Source organism: Haliotis asinina, chromosome 5, assembly GCF_037392515.1.
Source record: "Haliotis asinina isolate JCU_RB_2024 chromosome 5, JCU_Hal_asi_v2, whole genome shotgun sequence".
Classification (NCBI taxonomy): domain Eukaryota; kingdom Metazoa; phylum Mollusca; class Gastropoda; order Lepetellida; family Haliotidae; genus Haliotis; species Haliotis asinina.
This window is the reverse complement of record NC_090284.1, coordinates 18,063,693-18,086,063: the sequence shown is the minus strand read 5'-3', so window position 1 is coordinate 18,086,063 and position 22,371 is coordinate 18,063,693. Positions and strand designations below refer to the sequence as shown.

The window sequence follows — 22,371 nt, the reverse complement described above, 5'->3', positions numbered from 1 at the left end:
GTGTCAATACGCAGCGAACAGTCCGGGAATCGAATACCATGTGATCATGTTTTTCAACCAATCAGATGAAAGAACACAGTAACTTTTGGTTTACAATGCAACATCTTCAACGGGCGAGTCATAAACAATCCATATTACTGTGATTGGCAGATACAGAAGGCGCGATAACGCGATCTGAAAGGCGATATTTATCATCCCGATAAAGTCGATGAATGGATGTCACCTCATACATATAAAAATCGTGGGTACATGAAAGCTTCTTCTATCGACACACAAACTTTCAATCCGTTCTGTTCAACATATCGCGCGTAATTACCGTGAACATGGAGCCCGGAGTGTCCCTCGAACGGTTGAAAATGGGTTATTGCAAAAGTGCAACAACATCCGCTTTATAGGAGATGTTGAATGGCAATTTTTGTCCCCGGTAGTCCCCTCTGGATCCGGACAGATCGAGGAACTGGTCACCAGCAACCAATATTTAGCGTAAAAGGTGACTAACGGGATCAGGTGATCGGGTTGTTGACTCGTATTCCAACTGCGTAAATCGATGCATATTGTGCCGCTCACTCGATCGTGTGGTCCAGACGCGTTTATTAGCAGGACAGAGCAGTCACAGAGCTGCAACATTAAAAATATATAAATGTGGCTTAAATGGCAGCCATTCCACATCTCGTACTATGGCCCAAAATTTTCAAGAATGTTTCTAATTAAAAATAGAAACTCAGTACGTTTTGTTCGTTGAGCATGGTTGCCATGGCAGCAGTATACAAAACTATGCTCCGAACGTCGAGCTTCAGACGCCACAGGTGGCCTGATTCAATAGTCGACTTGGCTCAACGCCAAAGGGGAATCCCCGCGTAAAACCCGCACGCGTTCAAGTGATCATGAAATAGATTAGGTACATATCTGCGTCCCCATATGTACTAAGTGCTAATATATGCACACATTAACTGAACATAGTCCAGCTTCGCAGATGCACAACTGCGTGAATTATCTGAACATATTTACGGAACACACCACAGGAAAATCCACATGTCATGTCTACAAATAGAATGGAAATACCACATGCATATATATAACTGCAAATTTTAACTGCGTAATTTCCTTCAATGTTCGCTATGAAATATGCGTGATAACTCACCATGCATGAGCTAAATAAAACAATTTTTGTTGTAAGATATCCATTACTGGGGTGAATATCAGTAATAATTTCACGCGGGTTGTGTCTATGAATACACAATGCCATTTAGAATGTGGTCAGATGTATTACATTTTATATTAACCACCAAGGTTCCTGCTTGTTGTGAATATATAGTCTAACTTCGTCTCTGAAGTTATGAGGATTTTGATAAATTTCAACTCATCCGTATTCGAGATAGCCAACAATGCAAATTATTCAACATCCAGAAATCGTGTTGTGGGAGATATAACAATTCAAAGGTTAATTAAAGATATATTCATGTATTACTTCAATAAGCAAATCAGCAATACTTTTGTGTGATATTGTGTACATATAAAACACTTGGTGTCCGTAACATTAACATACCCTTGCGGGTGCGGGTTTGAATCCCGCTTGGAGTCAACCCAGCAAAATTACTAGAATCTGCACTTTACTGAGAAAGTGTAATCCCTCATTTAACATATGGTATGTAGGTTGTGTCTATCGTGCAATTTAGAATAAAAACAAGACGAATGGCATCGAAAAAACAATTCCTATTTTCCAAATAGCTCGCACCATGTTCTAAACTCACAGTGAGTTCGGTTATCTCGAGGGTTGTTTTTGTTTATCGAGAACATGCCCATTTCAACACAAGGACGTAAGGGTGGTTTTGTGGGGTGGGGTTAGTGGTGGTGGAGGGGGTGGGGTTAGTGGTGATCGAGGGGTGGGGTTAGTGGTTGTGGAGGGGGTGTGGATTTGGGTTACATATCTCGTGGGCACGTTTTATCCATCCTGTCATGACCTTACTCGTTGTTGTCGAACTCAGTTGTTCGGGTAAATGAACCAACGCCCCAACAGCCAACGCCACACTTAAGAACACTTCACTCATGGCGACGTGTGTGTGTATGTGTGTACTCGCCCAGACTTAAGCTGATTTAATAGTGTTGGCCCACTGAGATAACCTCAGTGTCGCAGTTATGCATAAATACCCCAATCAGACACATTACTGACTCCGAGGTGAGCAATCCTTGTGCCCATTCATGCCGAGCACCAGACAAGGACCAACTAGTACCATTTGTTACCGTCTTTGCTATGACGCGGTCGGGGATCGAACCCGCGACCTTCTGCTCTCCCGCAGACTCGCTAACCGCTGCGCCACGGAAGCGGCACCCCGTCAAGAAAGACGGTCTAAACTCGTTGTGGAACTTGTGAGGATATGGATAAAACTTCCAATGATTCGGTTTCGAGACAACCGACAATGTGGATCACTCGACAACTAGTCCTGTGGGATATAACACACACCAATTCAAAACCAATAATTTATTCATATAATAATACACAAACAAATCAGCGTTGTTGTGTGATATTCTGTACAAGTAAAACACCGGGTGTAAGTAACAATGATGCGTCAGCATGAGTCCAATGTACCAAGCATATGGTGTCACATACGCACAATTACGTTCTGTCTCAGTTACGCTGTCACACATGGTACAGTCAAAAAGTATTCGCACAGTCCAGTCGCCGATCAAGACCACACCCGACCCGATACCAGGTCTTGTATGCAGTTTTATTCACCGACAACATATTCGCAACAATTCTTGGTGCCGCAACACTCGATATCAAAGGATCCATATGCGGTAGTATTCACCGACAACATATTTGCAGTGATAATGTCCTTGGTGTCACAAAACTCGATATCAAAGGATCCATATGCGGTAGTATTCACCGACAACATATTTGCAGTGACACTGTCCTTGGTATGCCCTGACCGGACATCTTGGCGTTGATATGTTCAATGTTTCCAGACTGAATGATTCACATGAAGATGTCATTACACTTGGCGTCATGACGTGTATTCATAGTGTTCCGATTCAAGGACATCTCTAATAGCTTCTTGGAGCGACTTCGTAGACGCATCCCTTGCTGCGACAACGTTGGCGGCACTCGTATCTGTGGTAAAACAAGTACACCCTATACTAGCAACCTGCTGTAGGTCCCCTGCAATGGAGGCCCTCAGTTGGGCGATTTCTTTATTCAGCTGTTTATTGTCACGATCTAACTCTTTCACCGTCTGAAAAAAAAGAAGTAAAAATATGAATTTAGAGGCCTGTACTAAGAGGTTTAAAGTATGCTAAACAGCAAAAGAAACGCAAGTTTCACATTCAAGCGTTCACGTTTGTTTTCTATTTAAAAACGTAACAAAAACGGAGTTGCATTTCTTTTACTGTTGAGTATAATATTCACTGCCCAGTATCGAGAAGAGTGTTTTCAATGTTGTTGAAAGGGACTTGCCTTCTCAAGTTGTTTGACGTGTTCCTCTCTCTTCTTGCGACTCCTGACAGCGCTTTCTCGATTCTTTTGTTTCCGCGTGTTGGCTTTCGCCTTCTCTTCTTCAGTTGGCTAGAGTGATAAAGAATATACTAGTGAGAAACAGTGTGAGTGGAAGTTCACAAATAACTGTTTAACATAAAAAGACCAACATTTAAATATAGCTAGACCCTGTGTAGATTTCAGAAGCCGGTTTGAAGATTACACAAACCCCTGTCAATGCCCATCCCACACCTATGACATAATGATGTGTAAGTTAAAATTTAGTTTTACGCCGCTTTAGGAGCAATGTCCCAGCAACAGCGGGGGACACAAGATATGGGCTTCACACACTGTACCCATGTTATGAATCGAACCTGGGTGTTCGAGTGAACGTATCAACCACAAGGCTACCCTATCACTTAATGATCAACCGTTTCAAATATACTGAATATTTAATTACAGATTATATCATTTGTTTATTTTGTTCATCTCACCTCGCAGATCGGTCTGTCCTCAAACGTCACTTTCAACTCTCCCTTTCCTTCCTTCAGCCGTTTCAACTGAATCTTATTCTTCAGTTCCATCTTTAGAAGTGGTCTCACTGAATTTTCCTTGAAGGCAGATGCAAGTGCTTGTTTGGCCTCATCAGAAGCATTGGCGAACCTTTCACCGAACCTCTGAGTTAAGGCCTCTTTAGATTCCTGAGATTCCTCATTCTGGACTTCCGGTTGGGTCTGTGGGTCCTGCTGTCCTTGCAGATCCTCCTGCTGGGTCTGAAATGGTGGAGGGGGTTGAGTTCTGGGGGTGAGTTCCGTGTACGTGAGGACGTCACTGGCGTTCTGGGCTTCATCAATCGACTGGTAAGCAGCTACCTCCATCGCTTCCTGAGAATCGCTTCGTATTTCATAATACACCACCTCTTGATTTACCAGTGTGTGATCTTGTACTTCGTGGAACTCAACTCCAACGCCCTGACAATCGTTAGGCATTTCACAATACACCACCTGTTCACCTGCACCATCTTGCACGTCTTGGGAATCATCTCCAACACCCTCGATATTAGCAGCTTCATACTGGATGTACTGAACAGTTTGGTATGTTCCTGGCCCAGTTTCAGAAGCTTCACCAGCTGACACCGGTTCCTCTTCCATTCTTTGTATGGCATCAATGTCTGCGATGAGTTTGTTATCAATAGGAGCATCTGTTTCGTGTTGGATGGACTCCTCTGGTGGCCTGTATCCTTCTATATTCAGCATCTTGTACTCCATTTCATTTGGCAAGGGGATGGGGTCATTCAGGAATCTGATAAATGAAGTCGTCTTTCCGTCCTCTCCCCTCACCAGTACTTTGGGCATATCTTGAGGACTAGGTTGTCCGTAGCGTCCACTGCTAGGTTGAGCTGATTCTAACACTGTAGTCGGTATGTTGGCTGGGTAGGTGCGTTCAGGAGATGCTTCTTTGACAGCAGATGAGGTGAGTGGGAATGTCTGAAGTCCTACTGGACTCTCGGCCGACCTCGTCCCCAGTTCAGCTGGACACTGGACGGAGGCCTCTGCTTCCACAACTTGGCGCTGGTCTCCTGACACATGTGTATTGCCGTGGAGATGAACGTTTGTCACTGTGACGGCTTGAGGCAGAGAAGGCTGGTCTGTATTTGATACTGAGGTAGTGACGTGAACATCTGGTGGCAGAACTGGTGGGGGCTGAGCTGCTGGGATTGGAAAATTGAAGCCGAAGTTTCTGTTACTTTGTTGAAATGTAGGCCCTGCACTTGAAGAGAACTGGGGAGTCCGAGGCTCAGGGCTCAGTTCCGTCTGGAAGTCATAAAACAAAATGGGAACGTGGGTTCGACGGTATCTTATCTTATCTTATCTTACAGGAAACGGTAACATACAGTAACTATGGTTACATCGTTCTCAAAGGGATAAGACAGTTTAAGTCGTTATTTCCGGAATTCTTTTTATGCATGTTTGACTAAAATCTGGCCGTGACCAGAAGAATAGTTCCTTATAAACGTGTTCGTTATAAACTGATTCGTTTCAAACGTGTTCGAAAAAAACCCGAAGTTTACTGTATAACTGACCTACTTTTACGGTGAGCAATTTTAGTTAAGCGAGGTTTACTAACAATATATTTACCGGTCCACTTGTTCATATTATTTGAGGCCATAGTTTAAACAGTCCTTATCCTAACGGGATTGGGCCGTCAGACTCGCTGACTTATTTGACACATGTCATCGTATCACAGTTGCCTTGATCGATGGTCATGATGTTGATCACTGGTTTGTCTGATCCCGACTTGTTTAATTACAGACCGCCCTGTGTAGATGGAATATAGCTGAGTGCGGACTAAAACTAATCTCACTCACTTACTGTCAGTCCTTATCGATCATTAAACAGTGCAGTCTTGCAGTCACTATCTCTGTTAACTGTCCTACCGGTCTCAGTATATAAAGACTTAAATGAAACATCGAGTGTCTATAAAAACATTCTGTGACTAATGTCGATAACATATCGCTGTAAACATCGCTGCCCGGAAGAATGTCACCGTGCCGAATTCCGGAACATGCTGTATACGGATGATACATTTTGTTTACAATGTCGACTACATTTCATGAATAATGCGTATCAACTGGAACTATAGAATATATATCTGAAGTCTACACTGATTTCTAATTTTTGTTTATCTTATCGGACAACTGGAAGTAAAATTTTAATCTTCTGATTTAGAAGTATATCTTCTTATTAAATCAACTGACAAATATGGTAAAATTTAACACTAGAAATACATACAAAATAGCTGTGCTATGAGGTGATAGTGGATTATTAAAACAGCTATTCTTTAGTGAATAAATGGCCTCTATTGAATAAATCAGTCTGTAAACAAATGAAAGAGGTCGTCGTATATACACGAGTATAGACTAAGACTCACTCTCTGAATATAAATAATTTTGATAGTAACAAACAAACTCATTTTCATTTAAAAGGAGACCCACACCCAGATTCAGAACCTGAAGAAATCTACACTTGCTTCATTTAAGGCTTTAGCACTGCAGAGAAGATTAGGCAAAATAATGTGGTTCAGGGACTGTGAGACAGACTAACATGAGTACTGAACATGTAAAACATGTGAAAAAGTTCCAAAGACAATAAATGAAACATAAATATGAGGAAATAAATAACCATTACCATTTTTATTAATATTTGAATGTTAATATTTTAAAAAGTCCCTTGGGTATTTCCTCGAGCTATTAATAGTATTATTCGATTGTCCTCGGAGGTTATGCGTTGAGACCTAGATAAGAAATATATACCATTGCCAAATGTTGCCTTTATATCAGGAATATTTTAAACTTTAAGTCAAATGGAAATTAATTCGAACTATTATTTAAATACACAGATAAACGCACTATCATGTACTTACATCAGAGTTGTCTAGGACGATCGAGGTGGTCATTTGGCTTCGCAACGGTGGTCCACATGTGGGATGTTTGAACATGTTGAAAAGAAGTTTGTTGAGGTCAGTGCTGTTCACACTGGGGATTTCCAGTGCCATAGTGGAATCTTTGAAATGTCTCTGTGATTCAACTGTGAGGTCGTCTCTCTGTCAATATGCAGTTTGGTCGTGGGTATTTACACTTAAACTGTACCGTTGTTGTTAATCTGCCATTCACTTGTAGTCACGTGACGATTTGAACCAATCAGACACAAGCAGGTTGGTCCCGTGAGAATTCGGGAATTAAAACAATTAAGTGCAATAGCTGATTGTTCTCATGTTTCTGTAATTGCGACCGTTCATTTAGTCGACGGTATCACAGTTTCATCCTGTTTTTGCCAGTATGTGAAGATCAGTATCCACGATTTCAATCCATTAATGAAAGTCCGCATAAATATTACCAGGTCACAAAATATACGTCCGTCAGATTCAAGCCCAAAACGGCAACTGAATCTCTGGGCCTGCCCGACTTGATCTAAAAATAGACGGGGAAACCCCAAGTGACATAATGCGCTATACTAGCGAACCTGACCTACAAACGTTAGTATTATTAGCTCCGACATTTCGTGTGTCCCTCATAAACAGAACACAGCTTTCGAATTATTGATCAACATTCTTGTCTCTCGGACTGTGAACCGTACCGCTGTGTGAGTCGTGACAGGCTTTGTATGGTTGTCTCTGTATGTGGGTTCAGGCATAATGTGTGTGTTCATGTAAATTCTCATAAAACAAGTGTGGCTATCATTGCCTACACCCGTGCTTGCGTGTGTGCGCGCGCGCCTGTCTGTGTGCCCCTCCGTCTGTGTGTATCTGACACATGAAGATCCGTGTCAGATTTGAACTTCAGCAACGCACATTCTTGTAGAAAAGGCGATGTTGATTGGGTTGACATAAACATTTATTTACTGAAAGATACACATGTGTCAACGTTGTCCTATATACACAAGGTAAGATATTATGAATACAGATAACTAAATATGTTTTGGCTGTATTGTAAATATATGTCATGTTACATTTTCTGGACATTCGGCAACGCATAAAATATCAGCCCCGTGTATAAATACTGGACAAAATAAGTTAGGGATATTGGTATTTTTATGATTGATATTTCATCAGTATGTCAATGAATAAATATGTCATTGTTAATAATTTCGAAATTTACATGTTCCCAACTATTTTTGTCCAGTATATCTCGAACACGACAAGCTCGAACTCTCGTGACGAGCCATAATAGCACATTCGATGATATGTTAAAGATTACATATAAAGACGATTTTCTGTGAATGTCATATTCTCGAAAATAATTTATACTACCCATGGGAAGTTAAGAACTACCCGATCTCTCACATTACAACAGCTGCCATGCTACAATGTGAAATTCTTAACATCTATTGAGTAGGATATGTATCCTGCCCTTGTCTGACTGCCCTACGTTGTAACAGGTACTTGGCAACAACACCAAACATAGGTTTGCTTCAAACGTCAGTAACAGATATTTGTCCTCTCTGATACCATCCCGAATGATTTTTTTAAAAGATATCACGAATCCCTGATATGAATTCAGTTCCGCTCAGCCCAGTCTGTCATTAAATCCACAAACAATTACAAACAATTCTTGGAGAATTGGGAAATTCAGTTAACATATATACGCATTAACAAATCGCATTGTGTAACAAATTTTCTAAACAAGTGTGATTTTGTTCCCATAATGTATGCACAGCTATTAGGTGTACTCCTCAAAAGAAGTTAAGGACAACTGATCCAAACATAGCACTATGGAGATAATATGTCATGGCTGGCTTTTAGCTGCTCCCCAGTGATATGAAGATTCGACGTGCAAACTGGAGACCCGGGTTAGAATTGGCCCTCCCCACGCTTATCGTAAGAGGCGACTTACAGGATCGAGTGGCCAGGCTCACTGACTAAGTCGACACATGTCACCGTATCCCACTTGCGTAGACGTTAACTCAACCCTTCCCCTCCATTAAACACCCTAAAATAAAAAAAAATAAAAAAAATATACCCCCCCCCAAAAAAAACCCCCCAAAAACAAACAAAACAAAACAAACAAACCAAAAACAAAACCAAAAAACCCAACCTCCCCCCATAAATCAAAACAAAACCTGGCCCGTACCTTCTTTTGAGTTGCACCTTTTGCTTTAAGAAACTGCCCTTTAGTCTCTTAGCATATTCGTGGACATGACAGCGGCCCATGTGACATGCATGGTTAGTGCATATACTTCCGGGCATGCGTATTGGAACGTCGTGCATTGGGTTTTGCACGAACATGTCATGAGACCCTTTCCTAATTCAGACCTTGGCTTCCGATGCCAAGTATTTCTCTAGGGCGTCCAGCAAGTCATTTACTCCCATGTGGAACGGCGGTTTCCGGAAGCCCGTTGTCACGTGACAAAGACGCCTCTCCCACCAGTACTGCAAAACGTCCCTGACCTTTCTGGACTTCTCCACCTCTGACTTCAGCATCTCGAGTTCTTTCTCTGCTTCGGCATTCTCCTGTTAAATGGAAAATATGAAAACACTGCAGTTTCATCTTGCACGACTGGAATTCGAATGATTTGAACAGTAAATTATAAAATTACTATGCATTTTAGGGTTAGCGAAGACAAAGACTGATCAGACTTATGATGCATAATAGTTAGCCATACAGAGTTGCGTTTCTTAGTCGTACCAGGATCTGACTCAATAAATGACAAATATCGTTAATCAACACCTGTGCCCATGAGTTTCATTATGTAGTAAACACATGCGACTTTCATGCTACTTGCCTCAATTAGTGATGGAACTATGTACAGGAGCACTGCTTCAATCGGCGCAATCACATTTACTTCGCTATATTCAGCGTCAGATGTCGATATTGACACACACAGTTAGTTAAAAATGTCCTGAATGGAAAACCATTCATAATGGGATGTCAGTGAAACAATTATCAAGTGACATGTCTAACTATCATCAGTACCTGCATCAATTTCTTCATCTTCATCTGGCGGTTTAATCTGCTCCTGTTGGCAGAGTCCTTGTTTCTCTTCTTTCTCAGGTCTATCTTCTGCTTTTCTTCTTCGGTCAACTGCAGGGGGAAAAAATCAATGTTAGCAAATAACACAGATATCGATATATTTATCAGTTTGAATATAATTCATCGAATGATAGTATATTGAACCAGTTTGAATGGCTATCCTACCTCTCCTGGCGGTTGGCTGACGAATGAGACCATGAGTTCCTTTTCCCCTCTCTGGTGTCGCTTGAGCTGTATCTTCGACTTCAGCCCCTGTTTAACTGAGGCATTTGTAGGAACGCCGGGTGCTGCAACCGCTGTGACACTAATCACTTCCGGTTCCGGAAACGGAATGTCCCCAAGATGGGACGATTGATCGGCGTGCTTTTGGCAGAGAACGTCAAGATCTGCAAGGTCCATATCTGGATCAACCATCATCTGACTGGGAAAGATGTGGGTATCTGCAGGAATGAACGTGGATCCAGGGGGAAAAATCTTAATTTCGGAAAGCTCGGGACTGGATGTCGGTGCTCCCATGACGACGGACTGTTGGGTCCTGGGGGTGGTAAAAGGATCCGTCGTTGATCCGACGATGGTGGATCCAGGCTCCATCATTGAGTCTGTTGTTGGGGCACCACTCAACGGGGGAAGGTTTTCATCAGGAATACCAGGAATACCACTAGCAGTGGCAGCTCCAGAAGGAGGGTTCGGTTGGTAAGTAGGTTCGAACTTTTGGATCCATTGCAGTATATCGGCCAGGTCGGCATCAGACAGGTCAAGCTGCCACGGAATAGCATCTTGTATGGGGGGTCCAGCAGCAGTTTGGACGTCTTGAGCGCCGTCGGTAAATGATGCTGGCAGTTGATCCGGGTTCTGCAGCATAGGATGTTGAGTCTGTACTGGGTTTCCGTGAAGCTGCACGATCAAACTTCCCGGTGTCCCCACCGCGCCCGAGAGCGTAGGGAGGACGCCCTCAATGTCCACATCAGTAGTCAGTGAAGCAACGGTAGGCAGAGGAGGATTGGTTGTTGGTAGAGGAGGACAGGTCGTTGGTAGAGGAACAACGGTAGTAGCCTTTGCTTCTTGGAAAAAGTAAACATCTATGGCCTCTGTGTCGTTTACCTCAGTTCCGCAATGTCTACCAGTTTCATATTGGGTGGCACAGGCTTGTTCCATGATGATTGTTCCGTAAGGTTCAGGACCCTTTGTAGGTGTGAATGGGTACGTCTGGTTCGTACTCTTATGCATATCTGCATCTCTTCCTGATTGGCTAGTGTGCATCACGTGATCTGTCTTTCCGACTTCTGATTGGTTGTCAACTGTTGAAGCGTACGACACGTCAAGGGGACTTCCTTCAACCTATGGAGCAGGGCATGCTAATTTACTATTCACATCTATTTTTAAACATGAATAATTGATGCATAACTAAAGCTTTTATCATCACAGTGAATGAAATAACTCCGTTTTCCAACTGAAATGTAAACGCATTGATCTATGCTGCATGTATTTACGTATTTCTTTCCGATATACAAATTGTAAAGAAACGAAAAAAAATATGTCTTGATTAATGATAATTGTTGACAAATGGTACTCGCTGTCGAAATGAGGTGCATCATTAAAAATGCGATAACCACGTTTTCATTATTATTTTCATTATGTAATCAGAATAAAATCCGTTGGTGTAAACATTTTCCAGAACAGTCTAACGGTAAACCACTCACCTCACAATATTCCTGATCCAAGTCTGGAAAGAGGATTTCCTCGTTCCACGTGCTGCTGTCGCCGAAAAGCGCCTTCAGATATCTTGTGGGATTGTCTGTATCCACACCGCTTACATCCATGTGTTGTTTCCTTTCACTGGTTTCCATTTCAATTCCCCTGTCCGATTTCTGCTAAACGCCTTTTTATCGCTATTTTTTTCTGCGACCGTCACCAAAGCTTGCTCGCGAGTCAATGGGCTGCTGAGAGACTACCTTCGCCAGCCAGCGATTATTGCTATTCAAAACGCCACGTCATTCTCTGGTGGCGGAAAAATTGTCCATGAGTGATTGCATCATCTTGCTTGCTCTGTCTCGTGATGAATCTGTACTCTCAACCACGTGCCTGTCCAGGATTAAACACACACCTATATATCTGAACAATCTTTATACTTCCTGGATAGATTGCATTCATATACTTTTATTCGCAGGCCCATGAGTTTGTAGTTTTAGAGGCATACTTCTGATATGTCAGAATTCTAATTTTTATGCATAATTTTTTTCAGCAGGTTAGTCATTTTGTACGACCAAAAACACGCCAACCTATACCTAATGTCAGATTAGTTCAAATTCGAATACTTTCGCATTCTGGGTATCAGAAGTAATTTTTATATAGCTTCCTGGTTCATCCTTCATTCTGTGAGTGTTGGTATTATGCTTGAAAGTGGTGCATTTAGTTTAAGATTTCCATGTGAACGATTGGAATTTTCAAGAAGCTAAATAATAGTAATAATAACATTGCTGGAATATTGCTTTTGGCGTAAAAATCAACTCAATGTCAAAATCTAGAATGACACCCAGTGCACGTGTAACCGGGGCGTTGTGTTAAGAGGTGGTGATCGAGACACATGTTGCGTACATTAGATGTCTGTTTTTGAAATGTTTGCTGACGTCTATACTTCCTATCCAAACTGAAGGTTCAGGTTGCCTGCCTGTTTAGAAGAGCATACATACGCATCAATAACTGAACACAATGCCAACACCTGCGTTACACCTACCAAGCGTTTAACATCAAGAATCCTTATTCCCACTGACTTTATCAGACGTTTGAATTTGATGTTGTGCGGTCCATTCTTGTTGGAGGCGTGTTCCAATACAATTTTGTACTAGGGGATCTCTTCGACACCCCGACCCGTGAAGGCCCCGGGTGGAATAGACCTTCGGCAACCCATGCTTGCCATAAAAGGCGACTCTGCTTGTAAGAGGCGACTAACGGGATCGGGTGGTCAGGCTCGTTGGCATAGGTCGTCGGTTCCCAGTTGCGCAGATCGATGCTCATGCTGTTGATCATTGGATTGACTGGTCCAGACTCGGTTATTTACAGACCACCGCCATATGGCTAGAATATTGCAGAGTGTGGTGTAAAACTAAACTCACTCACTCACTACGACACCGCATAATGTCAAACATAATCTCAAACATGTTCCATGGGACTGAGTTGACTTTGAGTTACTAACGCTTTTTGCCGAACGAAATGACCAACAACACGTGCACGGAGAGACGGCCATCAAATTTACAATATAGACATCTCTTGACCGCACGCCAGTTCAACTCTCGCTTGCTTCGCACGAGGTGAAACGTTCTGAGGTATCCTTGATTTGTGAAAATAACTGGGTTTAGAGTTCTACTTCGGAACCTCTTGAATTTGAATGAACTATCGCAGTGAAATTAAATACTCTTGGATTAACAGATCATGAATATAGAGTAATACCCCTCCAATTTTAAGGTAATTGTCCGGATTCTGTGGTGTCCGATCTAACCAGGTTTGGGAGAGAAGATATTATTCATTAAATCTTGACCAACAATTGCCATCTAAATATACAAAATTGACTGGGATGCATTGTGTGAATTAATTTGAAAAGTCACAGAATTGGTGGCCCACATAATACCTCACTGGTTCTGCAAAATATTCGGTATCATCTGTCAGAAATGGTGTGATGTTTGGTAATTGACGATGTTCAGCTTAACTTTTATGTTGTAATGGTTCACGATCTCTTTTTGCGCAACGATATTAACATTTTTAAATAAATCGTGGGACAAGTGAAAAACAAAACATCGAGAAATTTTGTGGGCGGACTTTTAACATCTTAATAACTGCCTTCATCATATTCATGTGCATCAAACAGAGAACAAATTATCTCAGATTTTCAGCTTGCCAGTTGGGATAGCTTTAACATATATTACTGGCCCGATTGACAATCAGCTGGCATTTGGCTAGCAGGCCAGTAGCTATTTTGAACGCTGCTAGGGTGCAGTGATGCATCGTTATTCATCTGATCGTCTCAAGGTCGGGTTTTCTGTCAAGGGTTATCCGATGTGCTCAATAAAACAGTTGTATTCATACGCAGTACCTTATGGTAACGCACGTGGAGAAAACACGTCACGTACGTTTTGAAAAATGAAGCTGTACGGCGAAGTGTATATACTGTGTAACCGTAGATACATGTGCTATGTTTGCAGTGATAAGCGTGCCACTGCATGGACGTTAACATGTGGACACTAGACGTAATATCTGTATGTAATCTGTAAATGTCTAGGAGGATACCCGACTAATCATCTGTATGTAATCTGTATGTATCCAGGAGAATACTAAACTAATCATCTGTATGTAATCTGTATGTATCCAGGAGAATACTAGACTAATAATCTGTATGTAATCTGTATGTATCCAGGAGAATACTAGACTAATAATCTGTATGTAATCTGTATGTATCCAGGAGAATACTAGACTAATAATCTGTATGTAATCTGTATGTATCCAGGAGAATACTAAACTAATCATCTATGTGTAATCTGTATGTGTCCAGGAGAATGCTCTAGTGTGGTATTCTGTATGTGTCCAGGAGGACACTGGAATAAGAATCTGTATGTGTGTAGGAGGACTCCAGACAATCTGTATGTGTCCAGGAGGACCCTAAGAAAAAAAAAACAACAACAAAAAACCTGCACATGTCCAGCGGGACACTAGACTAATGATATGTGTATGTATCTTCATTGCAAATAATGTGGCAGGAAATGTTCCGAAGACACTAGTTCTTCGCCAGTAACCACAACTTTTACCAAGTGTCGATGTTGTTTGTTCTATTTGGCTTGTTTTTTAAACCCGGTTGGGGATTTGGTCTGGGTGTCTAGAGCTTAAGTCACACTCCACACTGTTTACTGTGCAGCAGACGATTGGTCGTGGTATGGAGGTAGCATCATCATGTGGCCAGTCTCACAGCCTTCCCCCACAGTGAAAACATTCCATAGCGCACGCGTAGTAATGTTGTGTTCAAGGATAATGGAATTCTATACATGCATTAGTGTGTGTTGGTGTGTTTGTATATGAGCACATGTCTTGCCTGTGTGCGAGTGAGCGAGCGAGCGTGCGTGCGTGCGTGCGTGCGTGCGTTGCGTTGCGTTGCGTTGCGTGCGTGCGTGCGTGCGTGCGTGGGTATATATAGTCCGGTTTAGACAACCTGCTGGATTGTAGAACTGTGATAAATGTACAAGCCACGGGTGGAACTGAGACTTCATGCTGGTGTTGACAACGTGCCGAATTGGACAGTTGCTGGTTTTGACAGCTTCCCCTGTATTTTATAATACGGTGTAATCATAGGGTACGATGCAGCTGGGGATAGAGCCACTGACCCATTCACTTAGATTCGCCCTCTCCTGACGTACACCTGTAACTGACTAGATGCTGTTCCCAGAAAATACTTTGTGTATTGAATCATGCTTATCTATTATGCATATCATCCAGGTATACGTTTATATTCGTGTCAGTCCGTGATATCTCCTTAGAAACGTGCCAGTTGTTCCTAGTGTACATGGGCGGTGGTTGCAGCGTCCGCTTGCTCACGTCGCAAACCGGGTTCGATTCCCCACATAGGTACAATGTGTGAAGCCCATTTCTGGTGTCCCCCGCCGTTCTAATGCTGGAACATTGCTAAAGGCGGCGTAAAACCATACTCGCACACTCACCCACACACTCCCTAGTGTACAACAAGCTGACACAGATCACATGACAAGTGGACACTGATAATTTTTAATCAAAATCAGTTAGATAAATTACACATTATCATTCATTCTAGTCAATCACCTGAATCTCAGATATTTATGCGTGCAGTGAAATTGTCTAAAGGGTAAAACAGTTCCTCAGCCATGCAAAACCAACGAAGGCTATATGGCTCTTTCGTCACGGTACACAAAACTAGAGTCCCTGCTTCATCCAAGTACTATAATGTCGAGGATCCTAACCACCTTAAATGTTTTTTTTGATCTCATGCCAGACCCAATGGAAGAGTAAGATGCCTATTAATCCAATGCTACATTGCGGATCTCATGTCAAACCCCTTCAAATTGTAAAATTCTCTTTAACCCCATGGTGCATTGCCGATCTCATGTCAGAAAGACTGTTGGTGGAGATTGGAGGCAATTGAGTTGCCTTCTTCCTGTGAAAAGGCCCTGGCTGAAAATCTGGAATCTCCACCACAGAAGCCTAACGTCTGGGACAGAAAGCGTGTTGGCGGAGATTGGAAGCAATTGAGTTGCCTTCTTCCTGTGAACAGGCCCTGGCTGAAAATCTGGAATCTCCACCACAGAAGCCTAACGTCTGGGACAGAAAGCGTGTTGGCGGAGATTGGAGGCAATAGTGTTACTTTCTTCCTGTAGCTGGGCCTTGACTTTCAGTAGTTCATTTCGCTTTTCCCGCAGCTGTTTGGCTTTCTGGAACAAATAAAACCAAACTACATCAAAAACATAGTTGTACATAACAAACCTAAAGTCATAACTTTCGTGAGGAAGCGGACATGTTAGTGAGTGAGTGAGTGAGTCTGGTTTTAGTCGTCTCTTACAACAAGCATGTGTTACTTAAGGCTCATACAGTAGCCAGGACCTCCACGGTTAGCGGACATGTGATATACGGTAGGATGGTGGAGCGGTATGGATAGGGAAGATGTTATAATATATGACGAGAATTAATGAGCAGCTATTGTTTTCACGACACAGTGTCTCAGGCGAATGTCCCCTCTGTTTACAGGGGAGTCGTACAATTATTGTTTTCATGGGCGGAGGGTGGTGGTGGTGTTGATCAGTTGAGAATTAGTTGGAAAAAAAGGGGGTGGGGGTGGGGGTGGGGTTGCAAAAGGTAAACAGATTTTGTACGGCTAAGTTACACACTATTTCTCACCGTGGATTAAACACACGAAAAGACATATTTATCACAACTCAATGTTTACGGGATAAATAGTATGATCTATTTTCTAGAAAATGAGAATTCGGAACTTTATTGTTTTCACAACATATTTCTTTCGGACAATATTTTCACTTTAACCTTTCCATGGAATGAATATCCGAAAAATGTGTTCACGATGTATAGTTCTCCGGCTGTATTCCATGTTTGGCGAATAACTAGATTTATTTAGAATAAATGGACAGATTTATTTGTTTAGTGTTATATCTTTTTGGTTATGTTAAATGTATTTTTCCTCAGTAAGATTAGTATTCTATTGCACTAAACATACAGGAAAAGTCTAAGCACGTGTTAGCATGCTATTAAGCGTACACAATGATCATTCAACTTACAGCCTCTAGTTCCAGTTCCTTCTCATACTTCTTGTCACGACATCTCTTGGCCGCCCGTCGGTTCAACTCTCGCTTTCGTTCTTGGGGATTGAGCGTGTTAAGGTATTCCTGTGTGAAAACGATTGGGTCTGAAGTGTTACATCAAAACCTCGTAAATTCAAACAGTGGGTGAGTGAGTTTAATTTTACACCGCTTTTAGCAATATTCCAGCAATATCACAACGGGTGACACCAGAAATGAACTTCACATATCGTACCCAGGATCTAACAGAGCCATCCTAGTGAAATCAAAATACACTACACATGAATGGGGAGTAATATCCCTCCAATTTTACTAAGGCCTGTCTTAACGGTAACTGCCCGGATTATGCGGTTTCCGGATTAGCAAGGTTTGAGGGGCAGTATTATATTCATTAAATCTACAACCTTAAATCACAGCCAGTTATCAACTGACATGCACAAAGTATACACAAATGTTTAATACAATCAAAATATGGAACAAACAAGATATGTCTGTGCAATAGTGAATGATACGGATATCCCAGTCGTGTTTTCGGCCTAAAGTGTCTTGTGCTTGTATGTTACCAAAGTAACTTTTGTTAACCTTTGTAATTTTCTCGTCAACTGCAACTTTTCTTTTGGTCGGCAGGGTATAACAATATACGTATACATCCTTGTAACAAGAAAAACATAAATTACTTTCCTTAACAGGAACCTACCTTAAACTCTTGCGACTCTTCGTCTACGGAGCTCACCGAGACTCTGGACCTAGACCTCCGTACCTTATTCCTTGTCTGTGAGCGAGTCTGGCAGCATGTACTCGACTTATGTTGAGGTGTACACTGATCTATATTGCCATCCTCAGGAACATGACCCGTATTGTCCTGCAATGCAATATCCTGAAGCTGTACTGTCTCCAGAGTGTGAGAACTTTGGCTGGACATTGAACCGTCTTGACCAGTGTCGTTCCGAACCACGTTTGCCCCAGATAGATGCTCGTAATCCTGAATCAGCTCAGCCAGTTGAGAAAAAGCAGGTAAATTTGAACCTCTGTCTTGTGTAGGAGCGCCCAACACACACCCACTGCTGTGAGTGGAATCGTTGACGCCAGATGGCGCTATGTTTGTGTAGAGACTAGGCTGTTCCGTCTGTAATGATGGTTGGGAAGCCTGTCCGCCGTCCTCCGGCTGCAGTGACGATAGGGCGGCGTCCGAGGATACAGGGTTTGCGACAACGCTGAGAACGTCGATAAGCATCTGTTCTCTGGCCGCATCCCACGCCTGTCCAAATGGGACAGCCGTTTGAATCTTCACTGCCGTACTCTGCTCGCAGTGAGAGACTTGTGAGGCTCGTTGGGATTGGGCGCTCGCTGTAGGCGGATTCGCTTGCCCGTGAAGTTGTTGAGTAGCAACCTTGAAGTAAAGAGAAAAGGGAATTTTTGTGTAATATTAGTGAAAAACGATTCAGTTAACCCAATCTGTCATACTCACTGGCACCCCCTACACCCAACTCTCCCTCCATCCCCCATCATCTCACTCACTCACTCTCTCTCTCTCTCTCACACACACACACACACACCTCCGCGTCCGCCTCTTTCCTTTTCTCTCTCTCTGGTCTCTTTCCCTCCCTCAGTAGGTGCCCATTACTTACCGACTCTCCCAATCCACGTTGGAGCTCTGTCACGTCGCCCGCCCCTGTAGTCGGTACCATCGTCAGCGTTCCCGAGACAAACCCGCTGAATAGGACGTCCATGGTGGCGTCAAGTGTCGTGTCATCAATATCTAGCTGGACAGGCTGGTCCATTGTCGTCCACCCCAGTATATAACATTAACACGAGATACCTCTATACTACATGCAGGTCTCTTGCCACAAAGTATTCTGATGCACACTTGTGAATAAATACATTCATGGTTTTTAATTTGACGTGGGTCTAATTTTAGAACTAGACGATATCTATTTCCTTAGGAAACAAGCTGAGCGGGGTGATTGCGACACGTTCCCGTCAACCATGAAATATTCCCAGTGTTGATACGTGATTGATTAATGTTTTGTTTCCGAAAGACATATGTTTTAAACCAGGTACTTAAATCCATACAGGAGTAAGTGAGTGAGTGAATGTGTGAGTAAGTTTAGTTTTACTCCGCACTCAGCAATATTCCAGCTATATGGCGGCGGTCTGTAAATATTCGAGTCTGGACCAGACAATCCAGTGATCAACAGCATGAACATCGATCTGCGCAACTGGTCAGCGAGCCAGACTACCCGATCCCGGTAGAGCTCAGGTGTTGATATGTAATGTTCCGTAACACTGATCTTATATGAGAATAGTCCGTTTTATTGGACTCGTGAAGATCTGGGTAAGAATTAGTCCGATGACATGTCATCGGATCATAATTGTGTAGATCGATGTTCATGATGCTGGTCACTAGATTGTCTGGTCCATATATGGTTATTGGCCGAAATATATCTGAAATGGTACAGCGTTAACCAACCAACCAACCAACCAACCAACCTAACCAACCAATCAGGTTTTACTGTATTACAGACTATTGTACTTGTTCTTTCTACAAGCGTCAGTGTGTAGATTTCTTTGCTTATCTGATTTTAAGGGTAAATATTAACAATGGGAATACCGTAAAACATAAAATCATAATTATTTTCCACACGACCACGAATTGAGCGTACCTTTCAAATACAAATCCGACTGTTATCGGACCACACGTCATTCCTAGTAAACTCGTAACCTGCATGTAATAGCGTTTGTCACTGTTGTCCACAAATAAACGCAACAGATGTTTTAACATATTCACGGCAAACAGTGTACTCTATGTACTAAATCAGATAGTTCTGTGGACTGTATTCAGCATTTCACTGATCGATACACACGTTTACAGCTATTCAGTAAAGTCGTAAAGTAGCATACGGATGTTGAACTATACCTATTGATCCGTTCAAATAAAGTCAGCATACCATCTAATAGAGCATTGCATTCCGACTCCCGCCCACCCAGGCGCGTAACAAGCCAATTCTTTTGTGCAAGCCTGAGAGGTTGCAAAGTTATTATATATATTTAGCTAGTTTTGAAAGCTTGACCAACTGCCACCATAATGGGAGATTTGTTGAATGGCGAAATGGTATTGAGGCCCGACGAATATCATACTACTACTACTACTACTACTACTACTACTACTACTGCTGCTGCTGCTGCTGCTGCTGCTGCTGCTACTGCTGCTACTGCTGCTACTGTTGTTACTCCTCCTGCTGCTGCTACTGCTACTGCTACTGCTACTGCTACTGCTACTGCTGCTACTACAACTACTACGAGTATGCACGTTATTGTTAACTTCCCTTGTATTTTGACGAATCTAATCTATCTATCTATCTATCTATCTATCTACACACACATATATACATACACACGCATATATATATGTGTGTATGTGTGTATACACACAGAGTCAACACACAGACACACAGACACACACACACAAATACACACACGCACACACACACACACACACACACACACCTGTTAACGCCACAGGTTATCCATTTGTTAGACGACAGCGTGTCTCTGTTCTTTGTTGATGGAACATTATCAAAAGTGCTAAATGTTACTACAAAGATCAGTCCTTGGTCTATTTTTGTTTCCAATCCACAAAGCCCTGGTCTTATCAGCGTTCCTTTTGAGGTCTGACGGACGAGTTCATTTCTTAAAAATCATTAAGAGTATTAGTAGGAGTCCTTTAAGCTATCTTCACTTCTGAGTTTGTTGTCTATAAAATATGAATGATAACCCTAATATCAGGATTTGGCGAATCACCAAAATATTTCAGCCACAACAAGAAATAGGTAAGGTGAGAGAGGAGCACCTTGTCGACAGCACCTTTCATTTTGACAAAAAGAAGAAAAATGCCCCTTTTGTGTTTGACGAAAGGTGGACTTTTGACTGAATATTTTCCCCATGTTATCATCTTGGTCTAAAGCTAAATTTATCCAATACCGAAGCTCGTGGATACCATCTCGAAGGTTCCTCGAAATACATTAAAAGCAATACAGCAGACACATTAGATAACTTCGTTTCAAGAAGAACATAATACAGTTACCTTGCATTTTCACTTATATTTCTAAAACGAGAATAAAGTATGTTGGATCACCGTGTATGAGGAAGTCAAATCTTTTTTCAATCTTCAAGAAATCTTCCAGAGCCTTGATATCAATAATCTCGTTTTTTCCATATGAAGAAAATGAAACAGATTTCACTCTTACCTTCACAAGGAAAGTTGCTAAAAGCAAATGGTCTGAAATTTCTTTTTTCGTTTTATTGATTCCTCAGAAAGACTGTCTCAAGCATATTATTGTATAGTTTCTAAGAAGACATTGTTTGACAATATCAACGTACTCTTCACTCTGTAATAGTGAAATAATGAATTTTCAATATCCTTTTCCTTTTTCGTTACTAAGATAACTTGATAAGGTTAATGTAATGACTGAGTGGACAGGCCCGTATCCTGGTAGTATGTCTGAGGTGTGTGTAATATTAAGGATATCTGAGCAAACATGGAAAAATCGAAACATGCCTCTTTTTGATTGATTTCATTTTCCACAAAGTCATAGTCTTCCATTTTTTCTATCAGTAGATGCCTAGGTTTGAGCTTAATATTTTTTGTACTTTTCTAAATCTACATTTGGATACCACAGATAATTAGAGTTTGGTTGTCAAATGTATATATACATAAATATGTTCGTCCTTGGGTTCGTCTTTGTTAGGTCCATATACATTTACAAGTGTCATTCTAATACCATCAATAAATGGGTCAGCTTTAATATAATTACTACAGTCATCTATTTTAAAGTCATGACACAAAGTTCTATATTATTTTTTAATAATATGGCCATCCCTCTTGCACTGTATTTAAGTAGTGATTATTTTTAGTCCCTTTTCATTTCGCATTGTGTTTTCATTTTACTTTGAAATATGTATATAATGCAGTCATATTTAACATATGTTATATTTCGGATTATACTTTCTTAGTAAAGTACGGATTCTTGTTCAGTATAGTCCGACGTGGA

At 41.8% G+C, this 22,371-nt stretch overlaps 3 protein-coding genes across 3 annotated transcripts; all 3 read right to left on the bottom strand.

Annotated features, from left to right (window-relative positions):
* Window positions 1–2,464: 2,464 nt before the first annotated feature.
* LOC137284623 (uncharacterized) lies at window positions 2,465–7,439 on the bottom strand. Its single transcript, XM_067816512.1, has 4 exons — window positions 6,893–7,439; window positions 3,964–5,283; window positions 3,452–3,559; window positions 2,465–3,230 (listed from the first exon to the last, which is right to left on the bottom strand). The coding sequence occupies exons 1-4, from the start codon at window positions 7,022–7,024 to the stop codon at window positions 3,003–3,005; spliced, it is 1,788 nt and encodes a 595-aa protein (XP_067672613.1). The 5' UTR covers window positions 7,025–7,439; the 3' UTR covers window positions 2,465–3,002.
* A 507-nt stretch (window positions 7,440–7,946) lies between these two features.
* Window positions 7,947–11,845, bottom strand: LOC137283793 (uncharacterized). The gene is made up of 4 exons (XM_067815480.1): window positions 11,699–11,845; window positions 10,164–11,336; window positions 9,942–10,049; window positions 7,947–9,478 (listed from the first exon to the last, which is right to left on the bottom strand). Exons 1-4 carry the CDS (start codon window positions 11,843–11,845, stop codon window positions 9,275–9,277), a joined length of 1,632 nt encoding a protein of 543 aa, XP_067671581.1. The 3' UTR covers window positions 7,947–9,274.
* A 3,904-nt stretch (window positions 11,846–15,749) lies between these two features.
* On the bottom strand, window positions 15,750–19,245 carry LOC137283654 (uncharacterized). Its single transcript, XM_067815263.1, has 4 exons — window positions 18,949–19,245; window positions 18,018–18,710; window positions 17,300–17,407; window positions 15,750–16,441 (listed from the first exon to the last, which is right to left on the bottom strand). Exons 1-4 carry the CDS (start codon window positions 19,099–19,101, stop codon window positions 16,322–16,324), a joined length of 1,074 nt encoding a protein of 357 aa, XP_067671364.1. The 5' UTR covers window positions 19,102–19,245; the 3' UTR covers window positions 15,750–16,321.
* Between the last annotated feature and the right edge of the window lie 3,126 nt (window positions 19,246–22,371).

Excerpts from the sequence above, each read along its gene's own strand:
- LOC137284623 (XM_067816512.1), bottom strand. The coding sequence starts at position 7,024 with ATGGCACTGGAAATCCCCAGTGTGAACAGCACTGACCTCAACAAACTT. Across the intron at positions 5,284-6,892 it reads TCGTCCTAGACAACTCTGAT|ACGGAACTGAGCCCTGAGCC; the intron begins GTAAGTACATGA and ends TATGACTTCCAG. Across the intron at positions 3,231-3,451 it reads ACGTCAAACAACTTGAGAAG|ACGGTGAAAGAGTTAGATCG; the intron begins GCAAGTCCCTTT and ends CTTTTTTTTCAG.
- LOC137283793 (XM_067815480.1), bottom strand. The coding sequence starts at position 11,845 with ATGGAAACCAGTGAAAGGAAACAACACATGGATGTAAGCGGTGTGGAT. Across the intron at positions 11,337-11,698 it reads TGGATCAGGAATATTGTGAG|GTTGAAGGAAGTCCCCTTGA; the intron begins GTGAGTGGTTTA and ends CCTGCTCCATAG. Across the intron at positions 10,050-10,163 it reads TCAGCCAACCGCCAGGAGAG|TTGACCGAAGAAGAAAAGCA; the intron begins GTAGGATAGCCA and ends TTCCCCCTGCAG.
- LOC137283654 (XM_067815263.1), bottom strand. The coding sequence starts at position 19,101 with ATGGACCAGCCTGTCCAGCTAGATATTGATGACACGACACTTGACGCC. Across the intron at positions 18,711-18,948 it reads AACGTGGATTGGGAGAGTCG|GTTGCTACTCAACAACTTCA; the intron begins GTAAGTAATGGG and ends CTTTACTTCAAG. Across the intron at positions 17,408-18,017 it reads AAGAGTCGCAAGAGTTTAAG|GAATACCTTAACACGCTCAA; the intron begins GTAGGTTCCTGT and ends GTTTTCACACAG.